Source organism: Corythoichthys intestinalis, chromosome 14 (genome assembly GCF_030265065.1).
Source record: "Corythoichthys intestinalis isolate RoL2023-P3 chromosome 14, ASM3026506v1, whole genome shotgun sequence".
NCBI classification, from domain to species: Eukaryota; Metazoa; Chordata; class Actinopteri; order Syngnathiformes; family Syngnathidae; genus Corythoichthys; species Corythoichthys intestinalis.
The window spans coordinates 9,329,612-9,344,877 of NC_080408.1; the positions used below are offsets into that span (position 1 = coordinate 9,329,612).

The 15,266-nt window shown below is 40.3% G+C and overlaps 1 protein-coding gene across 1 annotated transcript; it reads left to right on the forward strand.

The window, feature by feature from the left end:
• Nucleotides 1-84: 84 nt before the first annotated feature.
• Nucleotides 85-15,266, forward strand: mcoln3a (mucolipin TRP cation channel 3a). The gene is made up of 13 exons (XM_057857979.1): nt 85-897; nt 1,399-1,656; nt 1,722-1,889; nt 1,966-2,119; nt 5,267-5,348; nt 5,421-5,517; nt 5,597-5,696; nt 5,765-5,877; nt 12,174-12,323; nt 14,328-14,429; nt 14,511-14,633; nt 14,784-14,990; nt 15,111-15,266. Exons 2-13 carry the CDS (start codon nt 1,429-1,431, stop codon nt 15,264-15,266), a joined length of 1,680 nt encoding a protein of 559 aa, XP_057713962.1. The 5' UTR covers nt 85-897; nt 1,399-1,428.

Below are 15,266 nucleotides of genomic sequence, written 5' to 3' on the forward strand. Positions count from 1 at the left end.
CTCCGACTCTTTAAAATGATGTTAAATTTTTATAAACAACATGCAATTCTTGGGATTTGTTCTGTAAATGAATTTATGCGTATTAATATTTCATTTTATACGTTTTTTTAAAAACGTTTTTATATTATTATTATTTTCGATGCATGAGAGGTGCCGGATCTGCCCAAATAGGTCCCGGAACACAGGGAGGCCAAAATCAAGAGGGGCCGGATCTTGTTTCGGCAGGATCTGGCACAAATTAACCCCTCGGTAACACTTATTTGACAGCAGCGTGATAAGACTGCTCAGAAAATTTCAAATTCTTTGACATACAACTTCTTTTTAAAGTAACGGAAATAGTTACTTTCCCTGGTAACTAGTTGCTTTTACTATGGAGTAATTCAGTTACTAACTCAGTTACTTTTTGGAAGAAGTAGTGAGTAACTATAACTAATTACTTAATTATAGTAACGTCCCCAACACTGGCGGTTAATATATCTTTTTGGTGTAAATATCCATTAATACAGTGACTGCTTGTCCTCGATATGATGTGATGAGAGGCTGTTTTGCTCATTGGAAGCTTGACTTGATTTTTATTATTTTTTTTATTATCTAATTCCAAATGGTTAAGTGTATGCATATGTGAAATTTGTGGGGTTCGGGACCTTTAGCAAGGAGAACCACCGGGTTAGTAATTTGTCCTGGGTTATGCATAGACGGATGCTGACATCTAGAGGTTGTTTTAAAAAAAAAAAAAAATCTTTTGTCTATCTTTTGTCTTTTTCTGATAGTAGGAAATTCCATAACTGAAAAAACTGAACATGACACATTGGTATGAGATTCACCGTTGTGCCACTTACAGTGTACTTAGGTTGTTTAATGTAAGCAACCCTACTGATGCACAGCCACTTTTAATTGGTAAGTACTGTCCTTTTTTTAATTTTTTAATTTTTTTTTTTTACTAGTAGTGTTATTATTTTAGTGCTTGTTTTGAGTATTTACCTCATCTCTGGTGGGCAAATTTCTGAATAAATAGACTTTTTAAATGATATGAAATTATTTTATTAGTATTATGCTTTGCACTGTCTTTTAAATTGCTATTATATTGTTCCTTTCTGTAGTACTTGTATATTGATGTAAAATTTTGATAATCACTAATGTACTGTAGATGATCTTGCCATCATCTTAAAAAGTTTTTAGTGCACCTTTTAAAACCTAGTTTATTGTCATGTCAAAATCTCTGATGCTGAATTGTATTTGCTTAATTTCCAGAAGTAAAAAGGTCATTTTAAGTGGAATTTGTGTTCTTGGTAAGGTGGAGGACCTCATGTAGGAAAACCAGTTTGATAAACATCAGAATGACTGGAATGATGGAACCCTTCAAAACTTGAACTGCATTGTGTCTAATGCACATTGAAGCTTTTACAGTGTCTGGTTGTGCTCGGTGCCATGGACGAGTCGGAGCCCCTTTTGGTCGCCCGTTCGGATGAGAGGAGGCAAAACGGCCACTGCAGCTGGAGACTTGGCACCCCTAACATGGATGCCAGGGTGGTGGAAGACCTGAGGCGCAGGCTCAAGTACTTCTTCATGAACCCTTGCCAGAAGTACAAAGCCCGGGGTCGCAAGCCGTGGAAGTTGATGCTGCAAATATTAAAAATCGCCCTCATCACCGCTCAGGTCATACACTGTGTTTATACGGAACGACACATTTCTTCATTGTGAATGCGTATGTTATTTTACAGCTGGTCTCATTCGGACTGAGCAACGAGATGATGGTCACGTTCAAAGACGAGAACCTGATGACGTTCCGACACCTGTTTTTGAAAGGATACAAGGAGCACCAGCTAGGAGGGCACAATTTGCACACAAAAAAAGATGTGTATGATAACATCTACTACATCATCGACAGGGTAAATTGAATGAAACCTTTTTAGAACTTGTGTGATGGCAACATTTCAGTTTTTTTCTCTTACTCTTTTCCCACAGTACATCAATCTCCAAAACCTGACTGTAGGCAATCTGGCTTATGAGAGGACTGACAGCGAGTACACACCTCTGATGGTCTGCCAAGTGTTGTACAGGAACAGCAACATAGACCCCGGAAATGAGACTTTCTACATCGACCCACACATTGACACAGGTAACATACAATTGTTGTTGGGGGTTTTACGACTCGAGTCTTACCTGTTGAGGGCAAGTCGAGTCGAATCACGAGGTTACATCGAGTCGAGCCACGAGGTTAAGTCGAGTCAGGTTGAGTCGAGTAACGACATTTCGAGTCAAAAGGTGGTGTCGAGTAACTTGAGCCGAGTCACGAAGTTATGTCAAGTAACTTGAGTCAAGTCACGAAGTTGTGTCGAGTCAGGACGAGTCGAGTCACGAAGTTGTCTCGAGTCAGGACGAGTCGAGTCACGAAGTTGTCTCGAGTCAGGACGAGTCGAGTCACGAAGTTGTCTCGAGTCAGGACGAGTCGAGTCACGAAGTTGTCTCGAGTCAGGACGAGTCGAGTCACGAAGTTGTCTCGAGTCAGGACGAGTCGAGTCTCGAAGTTGTCTCGAGTCAGGACGAGTCGAGTCTCGAAGTTGTCTCGAGTCAGGACGAGTTGAGTCTCGAAGTTGTCTCGAGTCAGGACGAGTCGAGTCTCGAAGTTGTCTCGAGTCAGGACGAGTCGAGTCACGAAGTTGTCTCGAGTCAGGACGAGTCGAGTCACGAAGTTGTCTCGAGTCAGGACGAGTCGAGTCACGAAGTTGTCTCGAGTCAGGACGAGTCGAGTCACGAAGTTGTCTCGAGTCAGGACGAGTCGAGTCACGAAGTTGTCTCGAGTCAGGACGAGTCGAGTCAGGACGAGTCGAGTCAAAAAGTTATCTCGAGGCAGGACGAGTCGAGTCCAGAAATTGTGTCGAGTCAGGACGAGTCGAGTCACTAGGTTATGTCGAGTTGAGTCACGTGATGAAGTCGATTCAAGTCATGAGGTTACGTGAAGTCGAGTCGAATCAAGTCATGAGGTTACGTCGAGTCGGGTCATGATGTTATGTCGATTCATAATGTCGAGTCACGAAGTTATGTCGAGTAACTTGAGTCGAGTCACGAAGTTGTCTCGAGTCAGGACGAGTCGAGTCAAGAAGTTGTGTCGAGTAAGGACGAGTCAAGAAATGGTGTCGAGTCAGGACGAGTCAAGAAATTGTGTCGAGTCAGGACGAGTCGAGTCAAGAAATTGTGTCGAGTCAGGACGGGTCGAGTCAGGACGGGTCGAGTCAGGACGGGTCGAGTCACGAAGTTATCTCAAGGCAGGACGAGTCGAGTCAAAAAGTTATCTCGAGTCAGGACGAGTCGAGTCCAGAAATTGTGTCGAGTCAGGACGAGTCGAGTCACGAGGTTATTTCGAGTCGAGTCACTAGGTTATGTCGAGTTGAGTCACGTGATGAAGTCGAATCAAGTCATGAGGTTACGTGAAGTCGAGTCGAATCAAGTCATGAGGTTATGTCGAGTCGGGTCATGATGTTATGTCGATTCATAATGTTGAGTCGAGTCAAGATGTTATGTCGAGTTGAGTAACGAGATATTTTGAATCAAGTGGAGTCACAAGGTGATTTCGAGTAGACTCAAAAGGTGATGTCGAGTAACTTGAGTCGAGTCACGAAGTTATGTCAAGTCAGGACGAGTCGGGTCAAGAAATTGTGTCGAGTAAGGACGAGTCAAGTCACGAGGTTATTTCGAGTCGAGTCACTAGGTTATGTCGAGTTGAGTCACGTGGGGAAGTCGAGTTGAATCAAGTCATGAGGTTACGTGAAGTCGAGTCAAATCAAGTCATGAGGTTACGTCGAGTCATAATGTTATGTAGAGTCGAGTCATAATGTTAAGTCATAATGTTATGTCGAGTCATAATGTCGAGTCGAGTCAAGAGGTTATGTCAAGTCAGCTTGAGTCGAGTCAAGAGGTTATGTCAAGTCAACTTGAGTCGAGTTATGAAGTAATTTAGACTCGAGTCGAGACAAGGTTGAGTCGAGTCGAGTCACAACGTTATGTCGAATTGAGTCACGTGGTGATGTGGAGCCGAATAAAGTCATGGGGTTACGTCGAGTCGAGTCGAGTCATAATGTTGAGTCATAATGTTATGTCGAGTCGAGTCAAGAGGTTATGTCGAGTCAACTTGAGTCGAGTTACGAGGTTATTTCGACTCGAGTCGAGACAAGGTTGAGTCGAGTCACGAGGTTACGTATGTCGAGTCAAGTCATAATGTTATGATGAGTTGTATCGAGTCATGAGGTTATGTCAAGTCGAGTCACAAGGTTATGTCGAGTCGAATCGAGTCATAAGGTTATGCCGACTCAAGTAGCGTCGAGTCTCAAGGTCAAGCCAAGTCACAAGGTTGTAAAGACGAGACGTGTCAAGGTTGTTGAGTCAAGTCACAGATTAGTCAAGGCCTTAACATTGTTCCCCAGCCCACCCGCAAAGCAATCAGGTTTATCTTTGATGGAAGCAATGTAAGGCAATGTACAAAAAAATGTAGCATAGTCTGCAAGGAATAAACCTCCATTAAGGTGTTCCAAGCGGATCACTGGCAGGTGGGAACCGACAAATCTACGATCCAAGTTTTTCGAGTTAGCTTGTCGAGTCTCGAGTCATTGTCTCAAAAGTAAAGTCGAGTCAAGGAATTGCCTCACAGGTCGAGTCGAGTCTCATACACTCCCAGCTCAAGCGTGTCAGGTCCGAGTATGCGTTTTTTTTTTCTTTCTCAAAGTCCAACTCGAGTCTGAGTTCCTGTGCCTCGAGGTCAATTATCTGCTTTTAGGATACCGTGAATTGAATCTAGACTTTGTTTCTGAAGACATTTTACATATTTAAAAATAATTGCAGATACTCTTGTAGCATGAAATTGTTTTTTGTTGTTTAAATATTCTGGCTTTTAGAGGTACACTATGCATTTTGTCTATAAATTTTCAAATAACATTCCCAGTAAATCATCCCTTCCCTGCAGATAAATAAGTGTTTCAGCTTAGAAAAGAATTGCTTATCTGTTCCCCAAAAAATTGGCATTTTGGTTACAATTTAGTTAAAATTTTTGAGAGGATTATAATTGCCATTATTAACCATCAAAGAAATCGTTTTGCTTTAGACAAGAACATAAAATATTGATTTCAGTCATGCTTTTGATATTTATGGAATCTGAGTCATTGCAGCAGTGGAAAATAAACACAGGGTAGATTTAAATGTGGCCTCCACTTGAAGAGGAAGCTGTTTATTTCTCTTTTTTTAACATAATAAAGTGTCATATTTTTATCCTCAGAATGCTTTTCCATCTACCCTGTGCAGTCACTGGACAATGTCAGTCTGGCGACGGTCTTGAATTTCTCTTTGGACTTTAGGAGGTGATCAAGTTGATAATGCAAGCCTTTAAGTGTGTTAAGGACCTGGCATACCCATGTGTTCTTTATATCTAGGCTGCTGTCAGTCAACGTTCACTTCACCCTGAAAACTATTAACCTGCAGACCGTGAGGCACCACGAGCTTCCCGACTGTTACGTATTCCACGTGGTGGTCAGTTTTCACCGACACCATCTTAAAAAAAAAAAATCAAACAATACAGTAAGTCTCACTTTTCAGTTTTTTGATTCAGATCACGTTTGAAAACCACGCTCACAGCGGAAGTATCAAGGTGGCCGTCGGAAATGATGTGACCATCAACGAATGCAGGGATTGGAACGTGGAAGGCACTTGTAAGATCGAAAAGCAATTTGAAGTGAAATTCATAATAACTGAATTTAGCTGAAAGTTTGTGTTTTAGCAGGGAAAAACGACTACCTCCTACTCTTTTTCGATTCTTTGGTTATTCTTGCCTGCTTCGCCTCGCTGATCCTGTGCTTACGTTCCGTCATCAACGGCATCCATTTACAATTTGTGAGTAACGGTTGCACAACACAACAATAATCCACTAAAGAAACAAGATTTAGTTGACCGAACTTGACCTGATGACCAAAAACTGGGGGAGAATTTTTAGCCAACTTTTTGGTTGACACACATTTTTGTTCAAGATTGCTGAGAAATGAATACAACTGTACAAATACACCAGGTGTCATATTCCCTGCCTGTTCTTGGCCTGGCACAGCTACCACTACTTGTCATTAGAATAGTATTTAACCCTTGAGAGTCGAAGGACGCGCCGGCGCGTCCTCAGCGCACGTCGTCTTTGAAGCACCCTCGCGTTTTAATTACGTCACCCACATGCCGTTGGTTGGTCTCGTTTTAAAGTGCGGAAGTTGCGGTTTACTCTCGTTGTTATTTGAAGTCAATCGACCAACTAAAACGTGAGATATTGTCATTTAAGTTTTATAGTTTTATTGTCCTCTCAAAAAAACATTAAAACGCTGCATGGATCATTTGTTTATGTCTATATTTCCATAATTTCTTGTCCTTTTTCAAAACGGAAGCTCCATGAAAAAAACACAAATCAAACGAACCCTTTCGAAGTCACAGTGGAAGCACAAAATGCGTTTTATTTTTTTATAAATATAACTGCCGTGCGAGGTTCCACCGAACGAGAGGCAGGAGTGTTCTGACGCAGCGAGGGGGCGAGCGACGGCCGTTTGAATCAAGCAAGCGGGCGAGCGACTTTGTGTGACTTTGAGGATGAACGGAAAACTAAATTTAGCGCAAGCAATTGTGCTTTTTGATCAACTTGAGGAAGAGGGTGGTCCAAATTCGTCATCATCGTCTTCCTCGGAAGAGTCCTCGAGTGAAGATAGTGACGGATTTGAACACGTGGGTGACGCCATCGACGAGCAGAGGTAAGCCAACTCACTTTTTTTTTTTTTTTTTTTTTTTTTTTTTTTTTAATGCTGTAAAAGTTTCTTTTGATATTGCAAGACAAAGTTAATTTTGATGCAATATAACTGCGTGTTTGTGTATGTAATAATAAAATGTGCATATCAGATCAAAGTATAATTTGTGGTCTTCTTTCTATATGAAGATTAGGGATGTAGCACATATTCAGCTACGGTATTCTTTCTATTGTCATACATATAGATTTCCATTATTATTTATTGCTGTATATATTTTTATTTTATACTTTATTATTTTCATAAATACTGACTTTTGTTTCATGTACATTTATAGTGACAATGAAAGTAAAGTGAAATGAAAATGGAAGGGTGGAAAGAGGACCGACACCCCATGGAAGTGTGGGCTGTGATGTAGCCCTGTGTCTAATTCCAGGACGAAACTGCTTTTCGGAGTGGCATGCCTGAAAAAAATTTAACTTGTTTATTGTAAATATTTTTGAAAATACTTTTTTCCCCAATGTTATATATATATTTTTTCCCCACAATCAGTCTTCTCAATTTGTGTATATAAATGTGTGTTCAAGAAGCTTGATTGTGTGTACATAGTTTTCATCAGGTGATGGGCCGCAATACCTAAACTCATAAAGAGATGGCCTCTAAACACTTTTTGTGTTAGATGGTATATTTTTTCACTGTTCTTCACTGTTTGGTCTGCTGTATATAACCTGTTTTGACTAGAGCATGTATAAATGCAAAAAACGCCTATGGCTATACCTGTTGTTTATGTTGAATTGTCAAATAAAAGACTATTTATTCTAAATTTTTTTGGTTGAATGTTCATCCTAACATGTTGAATAAATATTACAAAGTTTCAAAACGGTTCGTTACGCATGTTTGGTTGTCAATTGGACATCAATATTAAAAATTTTGACAAAACAATTTTGGAATTTTTGGTCTTTTTAGGCCCAAAATTATGATTTATAATTGGTCAGTGAAGGAAACAACAGTTTGGACATGAAGTTCAAGGTGTCACAAAAAAAGGGACCAAACCAGGCCATCGTAAACAATTCTGTCTTTGAAATATAAAGGCAACTTCAAAGGCATGCAAAATCAGACAAAATAGGCCCAGACCTTAAAGGGTTAAGATTAAAACTGGATGGCTCTTTTGTAGTCTCGACAGTCACAAAGCACAGAATTTTTTTTTCACGATTTTTGCGAGCCGGATTGTATCCACATACAGAGGTAGTTTCATATCAGATATGGACGAGATGCTTCTCAGTCCGAACAGCACAAATGGGTTTTGCCTAGTGATGGTGTAATGAAGCCTCATGAGCCATTGAACCACTTAAGCCAATTGGTTCGAGAAAGGGATTATTTCTCGAAGCTTCATGTGTGCACCATACCACCTTCTGGCTGAGTGTATAATTACAGTTGTCTCTCAACCAAATTAGTGATTTGTTGATTTTTATTGTGAGTCTGTTGAGAAAGAATTCCTTTACAAAATATTGTCTGACCAAATCCATTATGTACATACAGTTGTGGTCAAAAGTTTACATACACTTGTGAGGAACATAATGTAATGGCTCTCTTGAGTTTCCAGTTATTTCTACAACTCTGATTTTTCTCCGATAGAGTGATTGGAACAGATACTTCTTTGTCACAAAAAACATTCATGAAGTTTGGTTCTTTTATAGGTTAACAGAAAAAGTGATCAAATCTGCTGGGTCAAAAATATACATACATGGATCTGAAAAAGCGAATCATTGACTTGAACAAGTCAGGAAAGTCACTTGGAGCCATTTCAAAGCAGCTTCAGGTCCCAAGAGCAACAGTGCAAACAATTGTTTGTAAGTATAAAGTGGATGGCACTGTTTTGTCACTGCCACGATCAGGAAGAAAACGCAAGCTATCACCTGCTGCTGAGAGAAAATTGGTCAGGAGGGTGAAGGCTCAACCGAGAATCACCAAAAAGCAGATCTGCCAAGAATTAGAAGCTGCTGGAACACAAGTGTCAGTGTCCACAGTCAAGCGTGTTTTGCATCTTCGTGGACTGAGAGGCTGCCGTGCAAGAAGGAAGCCCTTGCTCCAAAAGCGGCACCTTAAGGCTCGACTGAAGTTTGCTGCTGATCACATGGACAAAGTTAAGACCTTCTGGAGGAAAGTTCTGTGGTCAGACGAAACAAAAATCGAGCTGTTTGGCCACAATGCCCAGCAATATGTTTGGAGGAGAAAAGGTGAGGCCTTTAACCCCAAGTACACCATGCCTACCGTCAAGCACGGTGGTGGTAGTATTATGCTGTGGGGCTGTTTTGCTGCCAATGGTACTGGTGCTTTACAGAGAGTAAATGGGATAATGAAGAAGGAGGATTACCTTCAAATTCATCAAGATAACCCAACGTCATCAGCCCGAAGATTGGGTCTTGGACGCAGTTGGGTGTTCCAACAGGACAATGACCCCAAACACACATCAAAAGTGGTAATGGAATGGCTAAATCAGGCTAGAATTAAGGTTTTCGAATGGCCTTCCCAAAGTCCTGACTTAAACCCCATTGAGAACTTGTGGACAATGCTGAAGAAACAAGTCCATGTCAGAAAGCCATCAAATTTAACTGAACTGCACCAATTTTGTCAAGAGGAGTGGTCAAAGATTCAACCAGAAGCTTGTGGATGGCTACCAGAAGCGCCTAATTGAAGTGAAAATGGCCAAGGGATATGTTACCAAATATTAGCGCTGCTGTATGTATATTTTTGACCCAGCAGATTTGATCGCTTTTTTCTGTTCACCCATAATAAAGTCATAAAAGAACCAAACTTCATGAATGTTTTTTGTGACAAAGAAGTATCTGTTCCAATCACTCTATCAGAGAAAAATCAGAGTTGTAGAAATAACTGGAAACTCAAGAGAGCCATGACATTATGTTCTTCACAAGTGTATGTTAACTTTTGACCACAACTGTAGATTATGACATATAGTCACTTAGAAATGTCCTCCGTTTTTAAAGAAAAGCACAGTTTTTTTTTTTTTTTTTTTAAATGGAAATAACATTAAACTATTTAGAAAAACACTCTTTACATTTTTAATGTGGTAAATGACTGTTCTAGCTGGAAACGTCCGGTTTTATTCCAATATCTACGTAGTTTTGTAAAGAGGCTCGTTTACAGCAAACATTACTCCAGAGTTCTAATGGTACATTGTGCTAACTAGTTGCCTTAGAAGGATAATAGATGATTAGAACACCTTGTGAAATTATGTTGGCACAGCTCAAAACAGTTTAGGTGGTTAGAGAAGCTATAAAACTGATCTTCCTTGAAGCTAGTTGGGTATCTAGAGCATCACCTTTGTGGGTTTGATTGAACTCTCAAAATGGCCAAAAAAAGACAACTTCAACTTTCAAACTTGACAATCTGTTCTTAGAAATGAAGGCTATTCCATAAGAGAAATTGCCAAGGAATGGAAGATTTCCTATAATGCTGTGTACCACTCCCTTCAGAGAGCAGCACAAACAAGATCTAACCAGTGTAGAAAGAGAAGCGGGAGGCCCCGCTGCACAACTGAGGAACAAGACAAGTACATAAGAGTATAGTTGTAGTGAATGAGGCTAGCGGCCGCCTGACGTAAAGTTTCAAAATATATGTAGTCCTTCAATTTTTGACCAAATCACACAATTTGGGCATAAAAAATTCAGGGAGGGTGAGGGGCATTAAAGTTGTATACAGAATTTTGAAAAAAATTACGGTCCCCCGGAAATTTGCCAAAAACTTTCCCATTCATTTCTTATGAGAACATTTCCCATTCACTTACAATGGGATTTCCAATTGAATTTACGTTACATTGATGCCATTGACGGACATGCATGTTGAATCTATTGATGCCAATGTACTTGGATTCAATTGACTGTATGGATATCGATGCCATTGACGGCCATTGACGTCCAAATTTTTTCCCATTCATTTTCAATGGGGAAAAAACAAAATTTCCCCAAATCAACAGAAAATAACCAGATATAAATAGGACATGTCCCTCAAATGTCCCCGATTCCATTGACGCTTATGGAGGGTGCTGCCATTGACGTCCATGGACGTCCAAATTTCCCCATTCATTTCTTATTGCATTTACTTTGTTTAATGACATTGATGGGCATGGTTCTCCATTATATTGATGCCAATGTACTTGAATTCCATTGATGCCTATGTAAGTCAATGCCATTGACAGCCATGGACGTCCAAAATGTTTCCCATTCATTTTCAATGGGGAAAAAAACAACATTTCCCCAAATCAACAGAAAATGACCAGATATCAATGGGACGTGTCCCCCAAACTTCCCCGCTTCCATTGACACTTATAGAGGGTGCTGCCATTGACAGCCATGGATGTCCAAATTTCCCATTCATTTCTAATGCCATTTACTTTGTTTATTGCCATTGACTGGCATGTTTGTCCATTCGATTGATGCCAATGTACTTGGAGGCCATTGACAGCCATGGACGTCCAAATTTTTTCCCATTCATTTTCAATGGAAAAAAAAACAATGTCCCCAAATCAACAGGAAATGACCAGATATCAATAGGACGTGTCCCCCATACTTCCCCGATACCACTGACGCTTATGAAGCGGGAGGCCCCGCTGCACAACTGAGGAACAAGACAAGTACATAAGAGTATAGTTGTAGTGAATGAGGCTAGCGCCCACCTGACGTAAACTGAGTTTTCTGGATAAAATTCTTGTGAATAAATGCTTAAATCCCCGATTTCTTCATAGATATGGACGTAAAACAAAAATCATATTTGAGGAGGAATCCTATTGAAATCAGAAATGCCTGCAATCTGAACGCAGCCTAAATGTCTGAATATTCTTGATCAAAGCTTCACGTCCTGAGACCTCTGTCATCCTGATACCTCTACCTCGACTTCAAAGATGGACTTGCAACCACATAAATCTGGTCTGCCTTCATCCCCTGTTTATGCATCATGTTGCCTACTGCGATAAACCTAGCAAATTCTTGCCAAACTGTCAAGCCTGTTGCCGAATCTGTATTTTGGGTCCAATTCCTGTTTCGCAAAAACATGACACCAGGAAGCCCTGCCAGATCCAAACATTGCGCACCATGGGTTCGATAGTCGGCCATTTAGGCAATTTGTCACGCACTCAGTAGTAAAGATTTATTTTTATTTATCTATTTTTTTTGGAGGGGGGGGGGGGGGTGGGGGATTCTGAGATGTGGTCGGTTAGCATCATTCCAAATGTGCAGTTGTAGTAAAAAAAAAATTAAAAAATAAAAACACAAAGTTCATGATTTATGCACTTTTCAATATTTCTCATGCCTTTTTATTGTGGTTTCTTTTAGGGTTTTACTGCCGGTTCTTTTATTGAAATCATCAAATTAATACTTTTCCTATAATGTATATTCAATGCAGGAGTTTAACACATTTTTTCATGCCTACTACAACAAAATTGTGACGTGGAGCGACCGCATGGAGTTTGTAAATGGCTGGTACATCCTCATTATCATTAGCGACACTCTGACCATCGCTGGCTCAGCTTTTAAGATTGGAATACAAACAAAGGTATGTTTTCACTCATAGCCGTAAATTTGATCATTTGAAGGACTTCCAAGAAATTAGAAATTGGATTTTTGTGTGTGCATGAAATAAACTTAAATTTGCTTGGCATGTTATAAGTGTGTACCGTATACACGCACCTTCATTTGTTAGCCAATAATGCAGTATTCGTGTTTTTTGGGGGCTTTAAGTAACATTTCCTTTTGTAAATGTAGTTCAAGTACAAAATAACCACCCTGTGGAGTAAAACTTTTCAACGAAGTCAAGCTAGCAGTCCCTCATTTGGATCATTGTTTGCATTATGTGCATTACGGTAATGCAACGTGGTGGCTTCAGAGTGCAAGTCCCTTTATTAAAAAAACGGGGAGCTACCCTAGGATGGGTCAACTTCAGGGGGACACTGACATGAACATGAACTGACATGAAAAAAAATCTGTGAAATGAAATCACACACTTTCATGACAGTACTTTGGTTCGAGTCTTGGGGTAGTCTAGTATGCCACATGTGCAGATCGGTCCGTGGAAATCTCTTTTTTTTTTTTCTTTTTTTTTTTTTTTTTTCTCAGATCACTTTTATATTGCTATACTTTAGTTTGAGTCCATGGGTGCTCCAGTGTCACCCAGAAGCAGACCCATTCTTGGATAGCTCTCCATTTTTTTAATAAAGGGACTTGCACTTCAAAATGTTTTAGTAGTTTTTGAGAACAAAAGTTTGAATCGAACATTGTATCACCAGAACCAATACATATGAAAGTTAGTTTTATTTATTTATTTATTCATTTTTTTAACCTGTCCTGTTCAGCTGTTTGACACGGAGAATGTAAATCTAAGTGTCCGGTTAGTCTGAACAGTTTTAATGTTTCACATTGGAGTATGACATACTCTCATTGTGATTATTATGATTTTTAAAAAAAAATTTTATTGTCATTGTCATAATCGGTGTCATTGACAATCATTGACAATTACAAATGTGATATGATTTGCACGAAGGAAGGAACCATGTCGGGGGCCTGTTGACCAGGGAAAGAAAGGGGTGGGTCTATAAGATAAGTGATTGGGAGGGGTGGAGTGTACACAAATCAGCCCTGTGATCTAGAAACTAGTAATCGTGTGAATCCCTTGTGAGTGTGAGCCCGTTGGCAACCGACCCTACACTGCCCCATCGCCAATCCCGGCATCGAGCCCACCCCACCCCTCCATACTCATGAAAGTATCAAGTCAATACAGATTTATTTTGCGTTGATCATTTAGTCCAGGGGTCCCCAAACTACGGCCCGCAGGCCGGATATGGCCCGCCTCCACATTTGGTCTGGCCCCCTGAACTATTTTATTTATTTTTTTTTCAATAGTGTTATTTATTTCCTGGCTTTTTTCTGTGAAGAACCCAGAGAGGGTTATTTGTTTATTATCTATTTAATTATTTGGTGTTATTTTTATATTATATTATTATTACTATTATTATTACTATTATTATTTTTATTTTATTTTATTTACTTTTGTTCCGTGAAGAATCCAGAAAGGGTTATTTGATTGTGGCTTTCTGAAAACCAATACATTTTTACATTTAGGCACACCTGCAATCTTCACATATTTTCTGTTACAAACTGACCCGGCCCCTCATCAGAGAAGGGAAAAGTTATGTGGCGCTCACAGGAAAAAGTTTGGGGACCTCTGATTCATTCCATCATTTAATTGAGTTCATATTTGTGAGAAATGTAGCCCTGACCCCTGTTCACCCAATATGTTTGGTCTTGGCCAGCAGAAAGTGTATATGCAGGTTATGCTGTTATATCGTCCCTACCAATGTTGAGACCAAACCTACGCCCTTGAGATGAAGGTAAAATTAGGGCATTGCGTGGGTCTACTCCAGGCCGCCTCCCGCTTTCCAAAAACATGCATGGCCCAATGACAACTGTAAATTGTCTATGACGCTAATGTGCAAATGAAAAAATGAATAAAGATATATACTGAGAAATGCCTCCTGGCTTGACGATGTATTCCCTCCTGCAGTTCATGACAAGCTACGATGAGTGCAGTATCTTGCTGGGCACGGCGACCATGTTGGTATGGGTGGGTGTGATTCGGTACCTCGGTTTCTTCAAAAAATACAATGTATGAGCTCTCAGATTTGGATTATATGCAAGCACACCTTATGGGAAAGTGATTTTTTTCCTTTTTGTTTTTTATTTACAGATTCTCATCTTAACTTTGAGAGCGGCTTTACCAAACGTAATCCGATTCTGCTGTTGTGCGGCCATGATCTACCTCGGCTACTGTTTCTGTGGCTGGATTGTGCTTGGGCCGTACCATGACAAAGTATGTCCTTATATTACTTTGCTGAAGCATGGTACACACATAGTTGTTAACACCTAAACAAACAAGATACCCTAAATTGTTACTAAGTGTAATTCCCAGCTGAAAAAAACTTCTCTCATGGATCCTAATCTTCCTGATATCTTGTCGCAGTTCCGAACACTCGACAAGGTGACCGAGTGCCTCTTCTCGCTGGTCAATGGCGATGACATGTACGCTACCTTCATGAAAATGCGTGACAATGGCTACATAGTGTGGCTCTTCAGCCGCCTGTACCTCTACTCCTTCATCTCTCTCTTCATCTACATGGTGCTCAGCCTCTTCATAGCCCTCATCACGGACACCTATGAGACTATTAAGGTAAGACTGAATTTCACAACACTTGCAAAGTGAATTTTCTCGATTTTATACTTCAGTATCTGTGCCAGAATTCTGCTTTTAAAAGAGTGTTTACCTGCTTTCAATCTGGTCCCACTGCAGCATCACCAGCAAGAAAAAGTACCAATTTCTCAGCTCCAGGCCTTCATCGCAGAGTGCAGAGACGAGCCAGAGTCTGGACGCTACCAAATAGACGAGGAGCCTCTTTCTTGCCCTCTCATGGCTTGCTTTTGCTGTGGGTGTAAGGAAAAGATGTGA